Source organism: the organism of the source record quoted next, unplaced genomic scaffold (genome assembly GCF_019419815.1).
Source record: "Pyrus x bretschneideri cultivar Hongxiangsu unplaced genomic scaffold, Pyrus_bretschneideri_v1 Contig229, whole genome shotgun sequence".
In the NCBI taxonomy this organism is placed as follows: Eukaryota; Viridiplantae; Streptophyta; class Magnoliopsida; order Rosales; family Rosaceae; genus Pyrus; species Pyrus x bretschneideri.
This window is the reverse complement of record NW_025999534.1, coordinates 58,218-77,486: the sequence shown is the minus strand read 5'-3', so window position 1 is coordinate 77,486 and position 19,269 is coordinate 58,218. Positions and strand designations below refer to the sequence as shown.

General features: G+C 37.8%; 2 protein-coding genes, 1 long non-coding RNA gene and 1 pseudogene across 3 annotated transcripts; 3 read left to right on the top strand and 1 right to left on the bottom strand.

Moving 5' to 3' along the window:
* The first annotated feature begins 3,371 nt into the window (after positions 1–3,371).
* LOC103942681 lies at positions 3,372–4,396 on the top strand. The gene is made up of 3 exons (XM_048585421.1): positions 3,372–3,536; positions 3,954–4,185; positions 4,299–4,396. The coding sequence occupies exons 1-3, from the start codon at positions 3,372–3,374 to the stop codon at positions 4,394–4,396; spliced, it is 495 nt and encodes a 164-aa protein (XP_048441378.1).
* A 2,111-nt stretch (positions 4,397–6,507) lies between these two features.
* Positions 6,508–7,359, top strand: LOC125477918. Its single transcript, XR_007258771.1, has 2 exons — positions 6,508–6,563; positions 7,148–7,359. It is a non-coding gene; the product is annotated as an uncharacterized LOC125477918 (long non-coding RNA).
* A 553-nt stretch (positions 7,360–7,912) lies between these two features.
* Positions 7,913–8,899, bottom strand: LOC103932009 (annotated as a pseudogene).
* A 2,815-nt stretch (positions 8,900–11,714) lies between these two features.
* Positions 11,715–15,115, top strand: LOC125477919 (nicotinamide adenine dinucleotide transporter 1, chloroplastic-like). Its single transcript, XM_048585420.1, has 8 exons — positions 11,715–11,903; positions 12,515–12,590; positions 12,892–12,990; positions 13,219–13,324; positions 14,449–14,498; positions 14,639–14,748; positions 14,904–14,998; positions 15,094–15,115. Exons 1-8 carry the CDS (start codon positions 11,715–11,717, stop codon positions 15,113–15,115), a joined length of 747 nt encoding a protein of 248 aa, XP_048441377.1.
* Positions 15,116–19,269: the final 4,154 nt, after the last annotated feature.

Below are 19,269 nucleotides of genomic sequence, written 5' to 3'. Positions count from 1 at the left end.
ACATTAGGCTCACAATAATGTGGTTCAAATTCACTTTTGGTGATAATCGAACTTAGGACATCTCACTTACAAATGAAGAGGAATACTACCAGATTGTAATATTAAAGTGCATAGTAGGATTTAAACTAAAAGTTCCTACAAAATATTTGCAAGTTTGAATAAAAAAACTAGTCCATAAATACAAAAACAAAATCATATGCAAATATACAAAAAAATATATATTAATCACAAGATTATATTAATTTAGATGTAAATTTAAAAATATTTGACAAGTTAATAAAGAAAGGGGTGAATTGCCAATTTAGTCCTTGCATTATCACCTGAGTGAAAGTTAGGTCCCTAAACTTTTTTTTTTTTTTTTTTTTTTTTTTTTCCAGAAAAAATCAGTCTTCGAATTTTACAAATCTACCAATTACATCTCTAATATTATATTCTAAGCTACTATATTTAATTTTCTATCAATTTAAGTTACGTTACTTGTTTGTGATATACATTGGAGGGTAGATTGATAATTTTACATAAAGAAATAGTTTATGGAGTTAACTTTAGAGGTTAAATTAGACATCAGATACACACCCTATATGAAATGTTAAGGGCTTATAGGCAAGTAAAGAATTGTATTACACTCTAAAGTGTGTCAAATGACTTAAATTGACGAAAAATAGATAAAATAGCTTTGAATATAATAGGTGGAAAAAATTCCCAAAATTCCCAAACCAAACAAAAAAAATACCAATCCCAAACCGATTTTCCCAAAATTTCAGTATTCCCATACCGAAAAAATACTGAAATTTCGGTATGGGAATTGGGATTGCCTTTCCAATATTTTGGTATTCCCATACCGAACCGAAAATATATATTTTTAATTATTATATATATATATATTATTTTTTTTAATTATAATTAGCATTAATTTGAACCATTGGATTGTTTCAAATTAATCTATTCCGTCCATCTATTCCTTGTAAGGCTTTCAGGTTTCAGCTTTGTTTGTCCCCGTCGAGGACTGAACTGACTCTACTCCAGTTTCTAACTTTCATTTCGTTTTTCAGTCTTTCTCTCAGCTCGGTCTCACTCAAATCCAACTCCGGCCAGCCATTCACCAGCCCACCACCACATATGGATCATCCACCGATGTCTCTCCTTCCTTCACGATACATAGTCACAGCCACCACCGGTCTAAGGTCTCTCTTTCACGATTCTCTCTCTCGCGATCCTCTTTTTCAGGAGTCTCTGATTCTCTTATGCGATTTTATCTTTCAGATTCAGACACAGGTAAATAAATATGGGAATTAATTTAGGGTTTGTGAAATTTAATTTATGAATTCTAGATTAGGGTTTGTAATTTGAGGGTTTTTGAAATTTAATTTTCGAATTCTAGATTAGGGTTTGCAAATTTAGGGTTTGTTTGGTTTCACATATTAGAATCTATTTAATTGATCTAATGGTTCAGGTTCTTGGGTTCTTGGGTTTTTGCAGATTGGTTTAATACTATCTCAGATTCTGGTTTAACAGCATATGTGGAGTCGTGCATGTTATTCTTTTCTAGTAGGAAGCCATTATTAATAAAATGGATGTCACATTAGCGACCCATATTTACCAATGGTGATCAAAGTTTAAGCAAGATCAAAATTTTTGTCTTTTTATGAGAATTACTTGGGGTATTAGGCAGACAACATTACTGATGATATTTCAAATGTTGTTTTGTTGGTATGTTATTGTTAACTGAGAGAAGGTGTACAAACAAACCAATGCCACAAGGACATCAAGGACAAGGTAATTATGTTTGCCTCAACCGAGTAGGATTCATCTCCTTTCTAGCCTTGTCCATCTTCTCCATATTTACCGTTATGAATGACTGTATAAACATCCTATATGGATTAAATCCGAGATGTAATGTACATGTACTGTCGATTTGCTGTGTCAACTTAGCCCATCACAATTTCTTGTTTGTGTGGTGAGCATGACACACCCCGACCGAGATCAGGGAGTGCTGGCCGTCACAGCGGACAATATCCTTGGAGGAGGAGACTGGGATGTGACAGAGCATGCTTGACAAGATTCTTCAAACTTGAAGGGTAAAATGCATAGTTGAACAAATTCTGTCTCCGTCTGCTTTGTAGCGTTTCTTTTACTTTCTGTTGTATATATTCTCATTTAAGCTTACCATCAAGAACTTGAAGGGTAAAATGCATAGTTTATCGCCCTTTTTGAATTTAGTTGAGACGATTGGTTGAATGCATTTTTAAGCGGGAACATATCAAAGTTTAAGCAAGCTATTTCTAGACGAGCCACATGTAGATATGTTAGGTCAGTTCATGTTTTCTTTTATACTTTTGCAGGCTATTTCTAGACGAGCCACATATAGATATAGTATAATTCTTTATATATACTTGCCACTCCATTACCTGCTTGAATTAAGGCTTAAGGAGATCGATTTTGAATAGGCAGATTTGTGCACAAATTAGGCAGATTGGCAGATTACTTTTGAATAGGCAGATTGTGCAGTGTGCACAGATGCTTTTGAATTAGCAGATTTGTGCACAGATTAGTAGAAACAAATTAGCAGATTGGGCCTGCCTATATGTCAATTTTTCAACATAAAATGGTGAATTTTAGTCCAAAAGCATAATATGTCAAATTTTTGTCCAAAAGCCCAAAACCATTTCAGGATTCCCGATTTGTCCCGAAATACCGAAACTATTTCGGGATTCCCGAAAATTGGGTTTGAGATCGGTATTAAAATTGGGATTCCTGAAAATTTCGGTTTGGGAATGGAGACAAGGGTTTCGGTATGGGATCCCATACCGAACCACCCCTATATAATAGTATGAATGAAATTAGAAATTTTTAATGAATTTAGGGACTTATTTTACAGAAAAATAATTCAAAAACCTAAGTTTCATTATGATGATAGTTCAAGGACTAAATCAGCAGTTTACCCTCAAGAAAAACTAACTTAAAATACATGAATCATTAAAAACTCATTTTCTTGTTTTGCTTTATTAAATTGTCAGATATTTTAAATCTTTATACTTATAATAATTCCTTCATTCTAGTTTGGTTTTATCAAAATTCCTTCTTCTAGTTATATACCCAAAAAGAAGGAGGAGAATTTAACCCAAAAAAAAGAAAAAAAAGAAGGAGGATAATTCTTTTCTCTCATAATCTATCTTCACTTAAATTATATTGTATTGATTTTTTTTATTAAGAGATAAAGAAGATTAAAAAAATGTACGGAAAGAGGAGTGGAAAGGGGAAGAGAACATAAGCGAGAGAGCGAGAGAGAGAGAGAGAGAGAGAGAGTGAGAGTGCGAGAGAGCGCTCAGAAGGAAACGTGGAGAGGAGATAAAGCGGTGAGACAAAAGGAAATGGAGGGAGCGCGAGAGAGCGCTCAGAAGGAAACGTGGAGAGGAGATAAAGCGGTGAGACAAAAGGAAATGGAGGGAGCAGCCGCAGCCGCAGCCGCAGCAGAAGGGCGGCATCCTCTCAAACCCCATCCTCGTTTCAATAACCGTAACAGCTGGAAACATAAGGTCTCTATCACACAAACCACGAACAATTCAAGTTTATGATTCATTTATTATTTCGTAATTTTAATCCTTGCTTGGATTCAATTTTATGATCCAATTGATTTTGATTGTACAAATTGTTATGCATAATTTGAAAATATTTGTTAGTGTGTGTTGTATGTAAGCTTAGCAAAGTGTATTGGTATCTGTAATTTGTTTTGTAGCTGAGAGAGAACTGTTACAAAAGGGTTCGAGAAGACAGAATGCGGTTGCTTTGGAAGATGAGAATGCTGCCCACTCCACAAATTCTCAATCACATTCCAAATGTACTCCACGGTCTTCACTCTGTCCCTAATTTTTTCTTTCTTTCTTTCCTATTATTTTCTCTATGAAAATTTGGTTTGCACTTTCCAATTGGATGGTTGTAACTTGTGTTTGCAGGATTTGATCAAATCTGCATTCCAGGACATAGTTTCTGCTGAATTGGAAAAAATTAAGGAATCGTCATTGGATGAAAATGTAAGAAGTTCAACATCTGTCCCGGAGGCCAATGATATGTTATGGGAATACGATGGCCTTACAAATGTATACCAAGGTGATTGTGAAGAGATATTGTTAGAAATGCAAAGGATCTTTTATGAAGACCTGACTATTCATCCAACTAGAAAAGAAGGTGAAAAAGTCGGTGCTTTTTTCTCGATGAAATTAAGTTTGTAATAACTTCAATTGTTGTAGCAGAAAGTCTTTTGACTATCAAAGGTTATAATTTTCTCTAGCCCTTTGCAGAAACAGAAATCTGTGTTGAAACATGGGAAGATGAAGAGGATGAGTATTTGTCCCAGGCAGTTTATGAGCATATGCAACTGAACGACAAGCAGGTATAACAGCATAAGTTATGAGTATTCCATGCAACAATTTATACGAATTTGTATCCAGTTTGCACATTTGATTATATGCATAATAATTGTTAACCATTGAATTTATGATTAGTGATATTATCGATTAAATCTTTATAATGACATTTGATATTTTAATGAAAACCTGTACTCAAGAAACTTTATAGTTGGCATCTGAGAGAGTATCACTTTAGCTGATGATTAACTCCAAAATACGTTTAATGTTGTCATTGTTTCATTTTAAACCCAATTATCTGTTGTAATGAACATTGACCCTGCCTATAAAGGGCTACTTATATAAGACAATATTATTTTCTAACTTTTATTGGAGTGATATTAGAAGTATCATATTTCTTGAGAGCACATCTAGTCGTGTGATGTGTCTTAACAACAAGCTATACTAGATTTCTTGACTACACCAGAGTTAAAACTTGATCTGAGCTTCAGCTTCTAGATCATGTGACATTTGATTGAAGAATATGGTCATTCTAACATAAGTTGCCCCCACTTAAGGAAATTTATGGCTCCATCCCTGCTTGCCCTGCACAAAGAGGTGTGATCCAAAGGGTAAATTGTGAAGCCAAGATCTCTTGACTGAAAAACGGAAGATTACATGAGGCAGATATAACCAAGATGGTTGAGGAGATACCGTGAGAAGAGTACAAAGTCCATGTGTTGAGTCTCACATGGCCTACTTAAGTTGAGGGGAAGTTCTATATATGTGGGCTTAGTATCTCTTATAATGAGGCCTTTCAGCTCATGAAGGCTAGGTTAAGCCCCAAGCGAGAATATATATGACCAGTGGATGTGGGTCGTTCAAATCAGGAGTTAGAGAACCTGGGGCTCTTAATCAGGCTGTCTTGCGCTTATGGATCCTAAGATGATTTTTTATTAAGGAACATTCTCAGATTTTTTTTTCAGGAAAAGAAAAAAGAAAAGGAAAGAGAGAAGTTGTGCCATAAATGAATGCTTGGTTGACTGACATAGAGTTGTGCCATAAATGAAGGCTTGGTTGACCAACTATGTCAGGAAATGAAGGTTGAAATGAATGATCTGACCATCGAGTAGGACCCAATTAAAGCCTTATGACATGATTAATTGAGATGAGATCTTTGTTGTTTTCTCTGTTCCTGTTGCTTATTTTCTTGCTGTGTGAACAAAACCTGCATGCTAGCTAATGTATTAAAAGCGTGAGCCGTGGGCGAGGCGTTCGAGGGATAGCCCGGCCTAGGTGTGAGGTGAAGCCTCACGGGACCTAAATTTTTTAATATATACATTGAGCGTACACATATATTATATTAAAAAAAAAAGATTATTAATCAATAATCATCTTGAGCGCACACACATATATTATAAATATATGTACACACACATATATATGTATACATAAATTATATTATATATATATATATATATATAATAGAGGATGAAAAACACAATGAGCACACATATAACAATGCACGCATACAGCACACACATCCATTATATAAAAAAGTGAAAATCAGAAGAAAAAAAAAAAGGCAGAGAGACGATAGTGCAAGGAAGAGGTATGAGGTAGTTAAAACCCTACCCAAAATTTGGGTTTGGGAGTTAAAAAAAAAAAAAAAAAAAAAAAGAAAAAGCCCTGAGGCGTGCCTAGGCGGCTCCAGCAACGCCTTCCGCCGCCTAGGAGGCTCCGGTGACGCCTTCCACCCACTCCCTCAAAACAGAGGCGGCAACCCTCACGCCCAGCCTCAGAAGGGCAAGCCTTTTAAAACATAGATACTAGCTAACATTCTGTTACAGCTGCAGCAAGTCTGATACTATGGCTAAATCATTCCTCTGTATTTGTTAGTATTATAACTTACTTTTCCACCATCTTATTACAGCTGTGGTTTCAACTTCTAATTATTTTTCCAGTCAAATTACTTCCCTATCTATCAAAGTGTAGTAAAATTAATAATAGAATGCCATATATTTTATATCCATGTGAGAAAAGGCTAAATCATTCCTCACTATCAGTTCTTCTTTGGTACTGATTATATTGTTTTGGCCGTAATGCTAGATGCACAAGGAGGAAGTTTGGTGCCCTGTCTGTAAGCATGGAGTACTACAAGAGATTTACAATCGAATATACTGCACTCTATGCAAAGTTCAGCTCAACAAAGGCAATGAGGTATTGTTAACTCCTTATGTTTCTATCTATGCTTATGCGTTATAATGCAGATATCATAATCCAAAATTTGACCAAGTTCTCCATAATTTTTCGACGTAAAGAAATAAAAATCTCAACTCCCAAATTCCCAAATAGTCTATTTTGTGGTCTTGGAAGGGGCAAGAAATAAATCGTGTTGGATAGATAGTGGATATGGGTGACAGTGCGATTGAAATGCATTTTGTTGTTCTTTTTCTCACCGAGTAAAAAATGCAAAAGGAGTTTTAAACTTGTCTCAGTGCTGGTCACCGAGCTCTCCATTAATATAAGATACTAGCTATCAAAAGATTCTAAAAGACATCATTTATTAAGTTATGCATGAATGCGCTACTTCTGTAATTTTTATCTTTTTTTTTTTTTTTTTTTTTTTTTTTCTTGTTAGATATATTGTGAAAAAGGGATCCTTGAAAATGAAATTCCAAATGACATTAGTATATGTAGTTTGTCAATTTGATTAATCATCTTGACCGTCATATGGTTATTTAGTAATATTCCTATTGTGACTGAAAATAGATTTCATTTATATTACGAGTTAAAAATTCCAGGTTAATTTGGAAATATTGCGGGGCAGGCTAGCAGAAGTTCACACAGAGCATCTGGATCGTGGCTGCAAATTGAAACCCAAGTTTCGCATTGAGACTAGATTTAATATAACTGCACTGTACGTTTTCTGTGCTGCTTGTAATACATTCGAGATTGTAGTATAGACTGTATAATGAATACTTCCATGCTTTAAAGATGAAATATATCATCATCATCATCATCAACTTGTTCGCTTGGTTGTTATACATTTGAGATGGTAGTATAGTGAATACTTCCCTGTCGATATCTTTAAAGATCAAATATTTCATCATTAGCATCATCTTGTTCTCTATGTAATATTCCCTACTTATTTTCCGAAATTTCCAGCTAGCGCGTACTGTTTCCATAGGGAAAACCGTGGGTTTTCTAAATTCAAGAGGAAACAAGAAATGAAACTTGCAGGCTTCTAGAACTTGAATCCAGTTGGAGAAGTGACCCAAAGCCTATCGAATTCAATGCATAACTTAAAAGTCCCAATTGTATTGTTTCTCATGGTAACAAGCAACTTCAAAACTATTGTCACTTGTCAGGTGGTAGTGGCTGTAAAGATATATATGCATGAACAAATATCACATGCAATGCCAGGTTACACATAAGGATGTCATCGTCCGTAAAAACAGATCAGTGATGAGTGCTAACCACTAACCAGCAGCCTAGTCTAGATCATATTACCATCTTTGAAACTCCTGGACGCCTGAACCAAAGGCCTCTCATCCAACGGATTAGGTTTAGGTGCTATTACTACTGATTGGCCAATCGAGGAAATTGTAGCCTTCAAGTGAGGGTGGTAGATATGCCTGCGTGACACTGGCAGAGGGATTGTCGTGCATACCCAAGTTCCTTCATTAGCTTGGTAGGCGCATTCCTCAGATGAAGAGGCACTCCCTCATTCTGGCCGACAGAGTCCCTCACCACTTGTGTACTCCCTATTGCTTTATAAACAGCGAAAGGTTTAGGAGCCAATGCCAAGTAAGCCACACACTACAAGAATGACATTGCACTCTGGAATTCCCAGAAAATGGCGAGCCTGATGACAAGCAACGGCCTGGTTCAGTGCTGATGGTTCGGCCAACCCAACATCTTCGATGGCGAACCTTATGAGTCTGGCGGGCAATATAGAGAGGCTCTTGGCCTCCTAGCATCTTTGCCAACCAATAAATGGCCGCATTAGCATAACTTAGTCTCATGGACTAGTGAAGGGCACTGATGAGATTATAGTGCTCTTCCCTCGCTTTGTCAGAGGCAACATGCCTGCATTGCAAAGCCTCTTTGGCATCCTCTAAGGTAACAACATCAGTAGCCACTAAATTATTATGATCATCATCATCATTCGTAGAGGAGAGGTAGAGTTAGAGGTCGAGGAACTAGAGATAGAGGCCACTCGGGCAGCTGTTGTTGTTGCAGAAACTTCCAGGCATCCACACTTTGGGAGTCAATCCCTTATTATCGGAGGCGCTGGCGGCCCACTTGAGAAGGAGTGGGGTCTCTGAGGGCGGAGAACAAGAACTCGGCCGCGAGACAGAGACAAGAGCGGCCTGATCAAATGGAAGGAAGGGTTCTCGGTGGTGACCCCATGAAGACTATACTGCCGCTTCGATGACGGGCAAGAACGAGTCATGCTGGGACTTTTTGAACCTGTGAACCTCGTCCACGAACGGTTTTGTGTTTTTTCGCCGCCTTTTTCTTCTTGAGAACAAACCACCATATAAACCCATATATAGGAAAAGTTGGGTCTCCAGTGTAAAGTGAGCCTTAGGTCTCGTTTGGCAGCTCGGACTGTACTGACTATTTCTGTCGGATAGGATAAATAACCACCGGATAGTACTGACTAAATTAGTCGGGTGTTTGGTGCAGTATCGGACTAGTGACCGTATTATTTATATTGTGTTTGGTATTATACTAGGTAGGAGGAATCAAACTTAAAAAAAAAAAAAATTTAAAAAAAGTGAAATCATTTTTTTGTTCCCAGATCTCTCCGCACCCCCCAAACACCCTCCCTCTCTCTCCCTTATTCTTCCCCGACTGCAGAAGAAGCCCAAATAATTGTTCCCCAGCTCTCTCCGCCACACCCCCCAAACTCCCTCCCTTTCTCTCCCATATTCTTCTTCCTCGACTGCAGAAAAATCCCAAATAAATTCAAATAGCCAGTTGCAGAAAAATCCCAAATTGAAATCATCTCTTTGCCGCACCATGTTTCTTTGCAAGACCCAGTTGCAGGGGAGGACGCCGAGTAGGTGATGAGGAAGGCCACAAGGAGAGGACGACGAGGAAGGCGACAAGCACTAGGAGAGCAGAGATGGCGAGAGAAAGCGGCGCAACAGAAGGCGACAGGGAGGAGAACGATGGCGAGAGAAGGCGACGGGAAGGACGACGATGCCGACAGAAGGCGACGGGGAGGACGACGATGATGAGAGAAGGTGACGGGGAGGACAACGATGCCAAGAGAAGCGAGAGAGAGAGGGCCGAGTTCGCGAGAGAGGAGAGTGAAACCGACTAAATAATCCAGGCGTTTTGGTTGGTTTTATTAAGCGGGTGTATACCGTGTTATCCTATCCGACCGATTAAATTAATCCAGCGCTTATTTAGTACGGGTGAATGCCAAACACCCGAGTCCGTATAACTAATCATATCCGATCCTTTATCCGATCTGCCAAACAGGGCCTTAGAGACTTAAAAGGAATCTTTGTCTTCCTAAAACTATCTCCAACTATTGGAGTAAAACTTAAAATTTTTAGCTCAGAAAATTTAGGTTTTAACCTAGAAACAGTTTTATACTCCAACCTTCTAGCCTAAAATTTTAGCCTCAGATCATTGAAGAATGAATTTAGGTTAATTTTTTTTTTAGATTAACTTTCAAAAAAAATTGTGTAGACTATCCTAAATTAATTTTATGAACATTTTAACCTAAAAATATTTAAGTTCTGATAAATATTGAAAAATCACTAAATTGACACATGAAACTCATGAAACACTATGGAATAATATGAAACACTTGATAGAGATGTATAAACACAAAGCACATGAAACACACAAAACACATATGAAGCACATACAAAACACATGATAGAGATGTATAACACACCAAACACATGAGACACACAAAACATATACCAAAATACATACAAAACACATGAGACACAACGAAGAAGCCGAATTTGCAAACTCTCTTATGCAATATGAGCATCATGCCGAATCTAGCTATTGTGGTTCTGTCACGGGGTGTTCATTTGTCCTTTGTAGAATCCTAAATTTTAGGTTTTTATAATTTTATGTGATAATTTAGAATGTATACTTGGTGACATCGAGACCCTAGCGCGGGGCTAAAATTGGGAATGGTAGTTTAGGGTTTGAAGGATGTGGGCAGAAAATAGAATGAATGTGAAAGAGATAGAAACCCCATTTTGATAGCAAGAGGATAAAAAGACAAATAACAATCTAATGAATGAGATTGAGATAAAAAAATCTAATCCAGTTGTTGCAAATAGTTGAAATCTTATAGAAATAATTGATCATGATATATGCATTACAAAATGCAATAATGGAGCCATTACTTACAAATGAAGAGAAATAGTGGTGTCAAAGTTTTTAATTTTTTTATTTTTGTCGATATATTCCCAAAATATTTTACGACAACGTCGAAATGCTCTCAGTAGTAGTATATAAGATAGGGTAAATCTCTGTTTACTATCCTCATGTTTCGTGGTTTTCAACATTTAGTACATCAAGTTTTTTTCGACCCAGAGTCATATCTAAAGTGTAAATTTTGGGACAGTTTCATACATTCGTTAGTCAAACTGTTAACTCTGCCATTAACTGATGACGTGGCGTCTATGTGGACAATGACTGGACGCCACGTGTCATTAAAGGGTCCACGTGGAATTTAAAAATTAAAAAAAAAAAAAACACATGCACCGTATTCTACCTCCCCACAACCCCCTCCCTCCCATTATTTCCTTTGCAACCCCTCTCCTATGCACACCCCCCATCGCTCCTCTCCACTCTATTGTCCACCAAAAACACCTTCGATATCGCCTCCAGTACGAACTTTGCCGGATCGACACAATCACCCAAAGCCAAAAACATCTGCAACCTCAGAGCCTCTAATTCCTTCTTTTTCGCCATACGAACCTCCAGAACCCATCTTCAAGCAACGACTTGAGATTCATCAGCAACCCCTCGGCGTTGTCCATCTCTCAGTACTCATCGTTGCTACGGACCCTCCATATTCTTTATCCTCATCCTCTGCTTTCTTCTACTTCCAAACCCTAAAAAAACCAAAGAAATTCACCCTTAATTGCAAATGGGCATCTTCCCCAAGCCCTAGAAACCCCATTGCTCAATCCCCACCCAGATTCAGGTCCAACCCACTTCATCCATGGCTGCATCTTCCATCTCCACCCATTTCGTCGCATTAGCTTTCCTCGTTTTCTTCCTCAGAACCACCTCCGCCCCCACGAGATCTCCTTCCTCCGCCTGCTCGAGAAGGTCTCCGATGACTGGGTTGTCGAAATCAACGAGCAAGTGACCTCCATGGTTGAGATCCACTTGGAAAAGCTTCAGGTTAGCAATGTGGGACTGGCAGCCAGCTCCAACTGCTTGGATCTGGAGATTCTGCACCTGGTCAAAAGCCCCGAGTGGACCAATGTAGGATTGGTCTCCGTCGCCGAACGCTGTAAGCTGCTAAGGAAGCTTCACAGTGACGGATGGAAGGCTAATCGAGTAAGTGACAAGGGGAAGACGAACGGGGTGGAGCCATGGAGGGTGCGGGGAAGACGAAGGGGTTGGGTGTTTTTATTTTTATTTATTTTTAATTAATTATTTTAATATTTTAAATTTGGGTGAATTTTTCTTTTAAAATTTTTAAATTCCATATCGACCCTTTAATGACACTTGACATCCAATTATTGTTCACATAGCGCCACATCATCAGTTAATGGCATGGTTAATAGTTTGACTAACGATGTACGAGACTGTACCAAAATTTACACTTTAAGTATAACGGATGTAGTAAATATTGAAAACCATGGAATAGTAAATAGAGATTTAACCTTTAGGATATTAGACAACTGGGACTCTCATTTGTGGCCACTCGTCCGGCCGAGTCCTCCTGATAGGCTTTGGTGAATGGTGATGGAGAAAACGAAGCCAAGCCGAAGCCTCTCATAACTCGTCGCTGGTTGGCTGGCTGGCTGGCTGGCTCGCCCGCTCACAGAGCTCGATTCACCTCTGACCATGCCACTATTGTTCTCTGTGCTGATCTTCCTCTCCAGGGAGGACTCCTCTTCAATCCTGACTTCCGCTGAGAATTCCGGTTATTTTACGGAATTCAGCCATGGCTGCCGGCCGATACTCACGCCCGTAGTCCTAAATGTCTTGTTTGTAATGCAGGAGCTGGTGCCGCCGCCGGTATGTCATTATTTATTTATCGTTTGGTTTGGTTTGGCTGCAATTGGATCTTAAATGCCTGGCAGCCTAGGTAATTTTAATTTGATTCTATTTAGGGTTCTGATTGCGAATTGGAAGTCCATTTTTACTCAATTAGAGCACTAGCAGTCAGTTTTAGGATCACAGTGAATGATGTATTGATTCCCTACACACACGTATCCATATATGTTTCATTAATTTAATGCCTGTTGGTTGTGGTTTGGATGTGAGTCTTCGAATTCTTCTATTCTTAGCTATTGATGTTTGAATTGGGCTTGGGCAGGGATTATTGCTGCAACCTTTGTGTGTCCCTTAGATGTTATCAAAACCAGGCTTCAAGTTCACGGGCTTCCAACACTCGGCAATGCTGCGAATGTTAAAGGTATGCATTTTGACTTTCCACTCCAAGACACCGATGTGTTTCACTTTATTTTGTCTTGTAGCTCACCTTAGCGTTACTCAAGTACCCGATGGCTTTTTTGGCTTCTCCTTTACATTTATCTTTTATTTCAAACATTCTAACAGTTTACTTTTTTTTTTTTATGAGTCTCATGGTCATGGAAGTTTTTGATGTTTATATGGTGAGTAATTTACGTTTTCATGTCATTAGGTAGTCTCATAGTTGGTGGTTTGGAACAAATATTTCACAAGGAAGGGTTGCGTGGCATGTACCATGGGCTCTCTCCCACTGTGCTAGCGTTACTTCCTAACTGGGCAGTAAGTCTTGATACTTCCTACTTCTTGCTTCTTGCTATTGCTGGTTAGCAAATTGTGGAGGATCATTAAAAATTGACGTGTAGGAAACAAATTTCTTGTTGGTATTGATAAGCTTACATAAACTTGGGCATTACTTGGCGACTTACTACAATAGGCTTTTCCCTCCTACCTATGTTTCGTGTACACGCCAGATTTTGGCATCCAATAGGGATACACACACGATATGGCCGGATATGTAAGCATTTAGAGTATCCATTGAATTTTAGCCTTTTGACTTTTGGATACGACACCAATACGCAGAGGCAAGGTCGTTATACGGTTCTGATACAGGAAGGGTCGTGTCGCGATGTGTTTTTTCAGAGGATGGGGTCTGATGGCTATTCCAAAAACAAATAAAGTCAAGTTATAATTCTGTAATTTAATTTTATCCCTCTTCTCCTGGTTTGATAAAACAAAAGGTGCTAGGGTTTCTAATTGCAGGGCTAGAAGAGAGGAATTGAAGAGTATAGCTTGTAATAGCAATGCAATAATTCATAAGTAGAAAGGAGGTTTGGATTTTTCTGTTTTCATGTCTCATTTTATAAATTGCGTGCAGTCACTTACAACCAAGTATCAACACCACCAAAAGGTGTACCTTCCTAATCCTGTACAAATGTCTGAGAAAAATATTGGAATGTTGGATATATGGATCTAAACTTCTAAAGGAATTGGATGTGCTTCTTAGTTTAAAATGCTTGCACCTAATGTTGAAAAATTTAAGAAGATAGAGTTTAATACTTGTTATGGATTGAAAAGAATGCTTAAAATTTAAAATATTTGGAAAGTAAATGTGAAATCATACTTTATCCTTGAGTACCTGAAATTCAGTTATCTAAACTAGTAAAGTATATGGAAATTTATTAACAGAAAAAACTAATAGTCTTAGGGAAATCAACTTGGACTAATTAAAATGATTTGGTTAAATCCATAACTCAACTTTCTGTTAATTGAGGTTTTGTTACGTATGATATATTTTTCTCACCACAAGTATTGTCTTTGTTTCTAATGAACTTCCCCTGCCTTATTACCTACGAACTTGAAAATAAATAAATTTGTGAATTATGAATTATTGTAACCTTTTGCATGTTTATTTCAAAATTTATGACCAGCTCAAGAACTTCCTTTGCCCTGATCGTTAGTTCATGACCATATACTTTTTAGATGGATTGCTTAGATTTTAACCATATTTCTCTTTTTAGGTAAATTCACCATCCTTCTATATCTTGTTTTTGAGTGTGTGTGGGTGTGTGTGTTTGGCATTGTTGCATACATAGACGAGAATCACCATCTTTCAATTGGGGCTAACATGCTAGCGGCTTCCGGTGCAGGAGCTGCAACAACTATTGCTACAAATCCGCTTTGGGTTGTCAAGACTAGACTTCAGGTGTGTCTCATTTCATTGTAGTTGTGTTTACTGAGGAGCATATTGTTTATTTCTAGAGTTACCAATACTAGCAGCTTCAGGATTAAATTAATTACTGATTTAGCTGCCATTGTTGTTTTTCTAAGTATTCCCATTTTTCTTGTTCTTTTATGCAGACTCAGGAAATGAGACCTGGTGTGGTTCCATATAGGAGTACGCTTTCTGCTTTGAGGAGAATAGCTCATGAGGAAGGCATCCGTGGTTTGTACAGGTTCGGTAATCCATATGATTAATAAGTTGTATTAACCAATGTATATCTAATTAGTTATATTGATGATGATATCGGTGATATGTTGTGTTTGATAGTGGTCTTGTACCTGCTTTGTAAGTTGACTTTTGTAGCCTCATGCCGTCCTCGTGGACATTGTAGATGAAGTTGTTTTTTTGAGGGGTAAAGTGAGAGGATTGTTCTTAAAAAAAAAAAAAAAAAAAAAGCACTGCTGATGAGAAATTAGCCTACTTTACAGTTGCAGGGATGCGTTTTATGTGATTGAGTACGCATGACATCAAGTTCCATTGTTTCTTTCATCTTTTCTTGTGTTCTTGTTAGTACTTAGTGCACATAATTTTGGCTTCTCCTTGGATTTGACGCTTGTACGTTTCATTAGGCACGCGCCCCGCCCCGCCCCGCCCTCAGCACACAAACTAACGTTTGTTGAATTGCACCTCCACCGAGTTCCATTTATTACTCGCACCTCCCATGGACTAAATTGCCCAAAGTAAAAAAAAAAAAATGGATTCCCTTTTAGTTTTAGGGCAATTAGCATGAATGATCAGTTTTTGACTTTTGGTTGTAGAAATGATCATTTTGTAGTGAGATGACATAAAACAATAGCATAACAATGATATATTGAAGACATAATAAACACTAATCATTTTGGCAATCAAATGTCAAAAATTGACCATTTCTGCTAATTGCCCATATTTTTATGGCTACAATCGTGTTTCACTTTGATTCTTCTTTTCTCTTCTTTTTCCTCCTTGAGTGTCACTTCATATTGAGAGGAGAGATTGTTATAGGAAAATGGATGAATAACTACTAAAGGGTATGTTCTTAGACGCATTCATTTAGTACAGGTCGGTTTCATATACAATAGTGAAGTCACTCTTTATCAATTTTGTAACGAAATAGTGTTATTGTTAACTAATATTGGGAGCAAAAATCCTTTGAATTTATGATGATATGTTTGAACTATTTAACAATTTTCAAAATAGGACATCCCATATATTCCATCCCCCTCCCCAATTAAGGTTTTTTAATGGAGCAATATTGAGATGGCCATGCAATTGCTAGCCAACTTACGCAATGCAACAACATCCTCATCCTTGAAGTTGAAGGCCAACTTGAACCCCCAGGACTCAGCGACGGCATCATCACATGTGCCCAAATAGGTATTTACTCCGCTAAGCCTTGTTTGTATTGTGCCGACATCGTGTGTGACAATGGGACAATGGCATCAGTAGCACCATTGAGGTCATCTACTGCAGATTCATATTCTTCTTGGCATACTTGGACAGTCGACATATCTGACGCAAGGCCATCCAGCTTCTTGAACTGGGCGAGGGCCTCTTGCATGCGGTTCAAGCATGCTTTAATCTTTATCTGAAGCGTGCTGGTAGGGTCGGCAGCACTGTATTCAAAGGGAAGGATGGTGCGGGAGCAAAGAACAGGGTTATCAGTTTTTGCAGAGATTTTTTCAAGAGCTGCATCCACCTGCGGGATTGGGGCTGATGAGCCTTGAGCGGAAGAGAAGAGGAGATGGATATGATTACGAGGTGGATCCGGCTTCATTCACATATGCAGAGTCTGGAAGCGTCTTCTTTCTTTTCTTCTTTTTCTTTGAAAAGTAAAAAGGTCTTCTGAGCTTTCCTAGTAGAGGCTTGTGACGTTGAAATATTTTTTTGCTCGACCTCTTATAATTGCCTTCTGTATTACTAATAGCAGCCGTGCTTGTAACAAAACTCTCTGAATTCAAATGATCGCCAACTTTTGAGGCCGCGTACTTGTGTAAACATGGCCTATTGCAATCACTTAACAGAAGTCTTGCTTCTACATGAAGAAACCATGTTCCATTCACTCCCTGGAAAGCACTCTTCATGCTCATTGAATCAGGCAGGCGATACAGGCATGATTTTCGATTGACCTAATAAACAAATGCAGTGCACAGTGAGAACCACAAATTAACCAATGATTAGTTCAGGGGAAGAGGAAACAAGTACAAATCACGACATGAAATGCACCATCAATCCAGAAACTCGGATCTCTCCTAATTTCCAGAAACAACTGAAGTGCTGTGTCTCAAGTTCCCCTACAAAACAGAATTGGCAATGATTACCATTGCGTAAATGGACAAAGGCAGAAAATTAGAGGATGTTAGAAGCTGCACTTAAGTTCAATAACTTCATCACGCCATTAACTAACTGGACATAAAAGAAAAGAAAAAAGGAAAACAAACGAAAAGGAAACAGTTCGCTGCTTTGTACAAGATTGGGAAACAAGTTATACCCAAAAGAAGAAGCCTGAGAATCCTTCGTAACCACGAAGCTAAATCCTACAACAGACGCTATTAATTCCTCGCATTTTGATGGAATATTCATTAGCTTTCGGCCATTGTGTTGATTGAACTGAAGTTATGAAAATTATATCTAATTTTGGGGGTTAGGGTTTACGGTTTTATGAGACACTCAGAAGATTGAAGATTGAAACATTGAGATTCCAAAGGTGATCCAAGTTTTGGAAAGAGAGAAAGATATTCCAAAGAAGAGAACCTACAGATGCATATATCTAAAGAAAGCAATTATTCAAAAACTGGAACGAATTTAACTTTTTTTTGGCTTACTTTTGAAGTCTGTTGCTGTGATATCTGGTGAGACATCCATGGCTATGCGAGTGCCCAAGTTGGTGTCTACGAAGACTGCTACTTCCATCTATTGGGTTTTAACACTTAGGAAAGGAAGAAAGGAAGAAAGGAATATCGATCGAGAAAAGGTGGTCAAAAGCGCCGAATTTGATTATATATTTTTCGTCCTACTATAGCATATCCAAGGGCAAATCGTATTTGCTGCGGCACGGGCAAATCGTATATTTTATAAATACAGTTTTGAATACTAAGCTTGTAGTTTAGTTGATTAAAAGAATTTATTCTTGTACTTGAGGTTTCGTGTTCGAAATTCCTTCTCCTTAGCTTAATATAGATATTTTATTGTTTGTTAAAAAGAATAGTTTTTTAAATTTTCAATTTCTTTTCAATTTTTTTTTTTCGAATAAACGATATTATCTATACTAAAGGAGATAGAGTTGCCTTAACCTCACAATGGACTAACAATAATATGGTTCAAATTCGCTTTTGACGAGAATTGAACCTAATACCTCTTACTTACAAGAGGAATACTAGGGGTGGGTTGGAAAAATCGAAAACCGAAAAAAACCGGACCGAGACCGGAAAAAACCAAATCGAACTGAACCGATATATGAAAATCATATACATTTACCTCAAAACCTAGTGGCTTGAGGATTCGAACCCTTCCCTCTAGGTTCGGATAGTTGCTTCAAACCAACTTGTTGTTGGCTTTGTGTTGCTATAATTGTACAACTAAGTTATTTATAGGCACTCTAATCTTTATGCATTTATAAAATTTCTGAAGTTTACAAACCCTAGCCGACTTCCATTTCAGTTTTCACTTTTCTTCTACACTCTTTCTCTCCCCTCCGCTACTTTCTTCGTCTATGCTTCCTCTGTTCCTTAGTCTCTTTCTCCTTCCTCTCTTTCTCCAAATCACTTTATCTCCAATCTTCTCTTGTCCTCCTCGCAGATTCCTTCTTCCAAACCATGATTTTCCCTCGCCCCCTTCGAATCAGAACCCATCTAAATTGGAAGATTCTAATCCTGATTTTCTGATTTTTCACAGGTAATTTTCAAATCAAAACGAATATGATTTATATTGTGATTTTGTTGAATTAAAATGGGTTTTTCTTTTAATTATTTTGTTAGGGTTTTGCATATTATAATCTTTCAATCTGGCAGCAAGGAGAGGAAGCTGCCCCCAATCCACCATCTTTATTCCCGATGCAAAAGAGGGATCTTGGGAACAAAGCAAGAACATATTTCTTTATAATTATTGTTTGATGATTTGTTGGTAGCAGATTTCCTTCAGATTTTCTTTATAATTATTGTTTGATGATTTGTCTGTGAGAAAAGAAAACCAATTGAAATCTATGAAGAATGAAGAGCAAGCTCGGTTCCTTATTGGGATTTTGCTATGTGATAGACCAAGATGGCAACAATTCCTCCTTTGTTCTTCTGGGTTCTTCTTTGGCTACCTCCAGATTTAAAAAAAAAAAAAAAAAAATCATGGAAAAAATCGAACTGGACTAAAACCGAACCGAAAAAACCCAAAATAGAAGAAAAATCGAACCAAACCAAACCGAACAGTAATTTCAGTTTGGCTTTCGGTTTCGACCAAAAACCGAACCAAAAGGAA